Raw genomic sequence first — 398 nt, 5'->3', positions numbered from 1 at the left:
TGTGGGTGCACATGTGCTGGGGGTGGTGGGAGCTGTGGCTGAAGCTCTTGCTGCAGCTGTCTCAGGCAAAGGGCTTCCCACCAGTGTGGGTCTGACTGTGCCGGGTGAGGTTGGACTTGTCGGAGAAACCCTTGCTGCACTTGTCACAGCCATAGGGTCTCTCCCCAGTGTGGGTGCGGCGGTGCTGGGTGAGGCTGGACTTGTTGCTGAAGCTCTTGCTGCAGGTGTCACAGGCAAAGGGCCTCTCCCCAGTGTGGGTGCGGCGGTGCTCGGTGAGGCTGGATTTCCAGGTGAAATTCTTCCCACAGTCACTACAGGCAAAGGGTTTCTCCACGGTGTGGGTCTGTACGTGACGGGTGAGCGTGGAGTTGTCGGTGAAGACCTTGCAGCAGAGGTTG

At 59.8% G+C, this 398-nt stretch overlaps 1 protein-coding gene across 1 annotated transcript; it reads right to left on the bottom strand.

The window, feature by feature from the left end:
• Nucleotides 1-61: 61 nt before the first annotated feature.
• On the bottom strand, nucleotides 62-343 carry LOC103782164 (oocyte zinc finger protein XlCOF19-like; the record flags this gene model as incomplete). The annotated part of the gene is made up of 1 exon (XM_008949916.1): nucleotides 62-343. A coding segment is annotated over one exon (282 nt), but the record flags the coding sequence as incomplete, so codon positions are not given.
• Nucleotides 344-398: the final 55 nt, after the last annotated feature.

The sequence above is a fragment of the Merops nubicus genome, unplaced genomic scaffold (assembly GCF_000691845.1).
Source record: "Merops nubicus isolate BGI_N331 unplaced genomic scaffold, ASM69184v1 scaffold33940, whole genome shotgun sequence".
NCBI lineage: Eukaryota > Metazoa > Chordata > Aves > Coraciiformes > Meropidae > Merops > Merops nubicus.
This window is presented reverse-complemented; position numbering and strand designations above follow the sequence as displayed.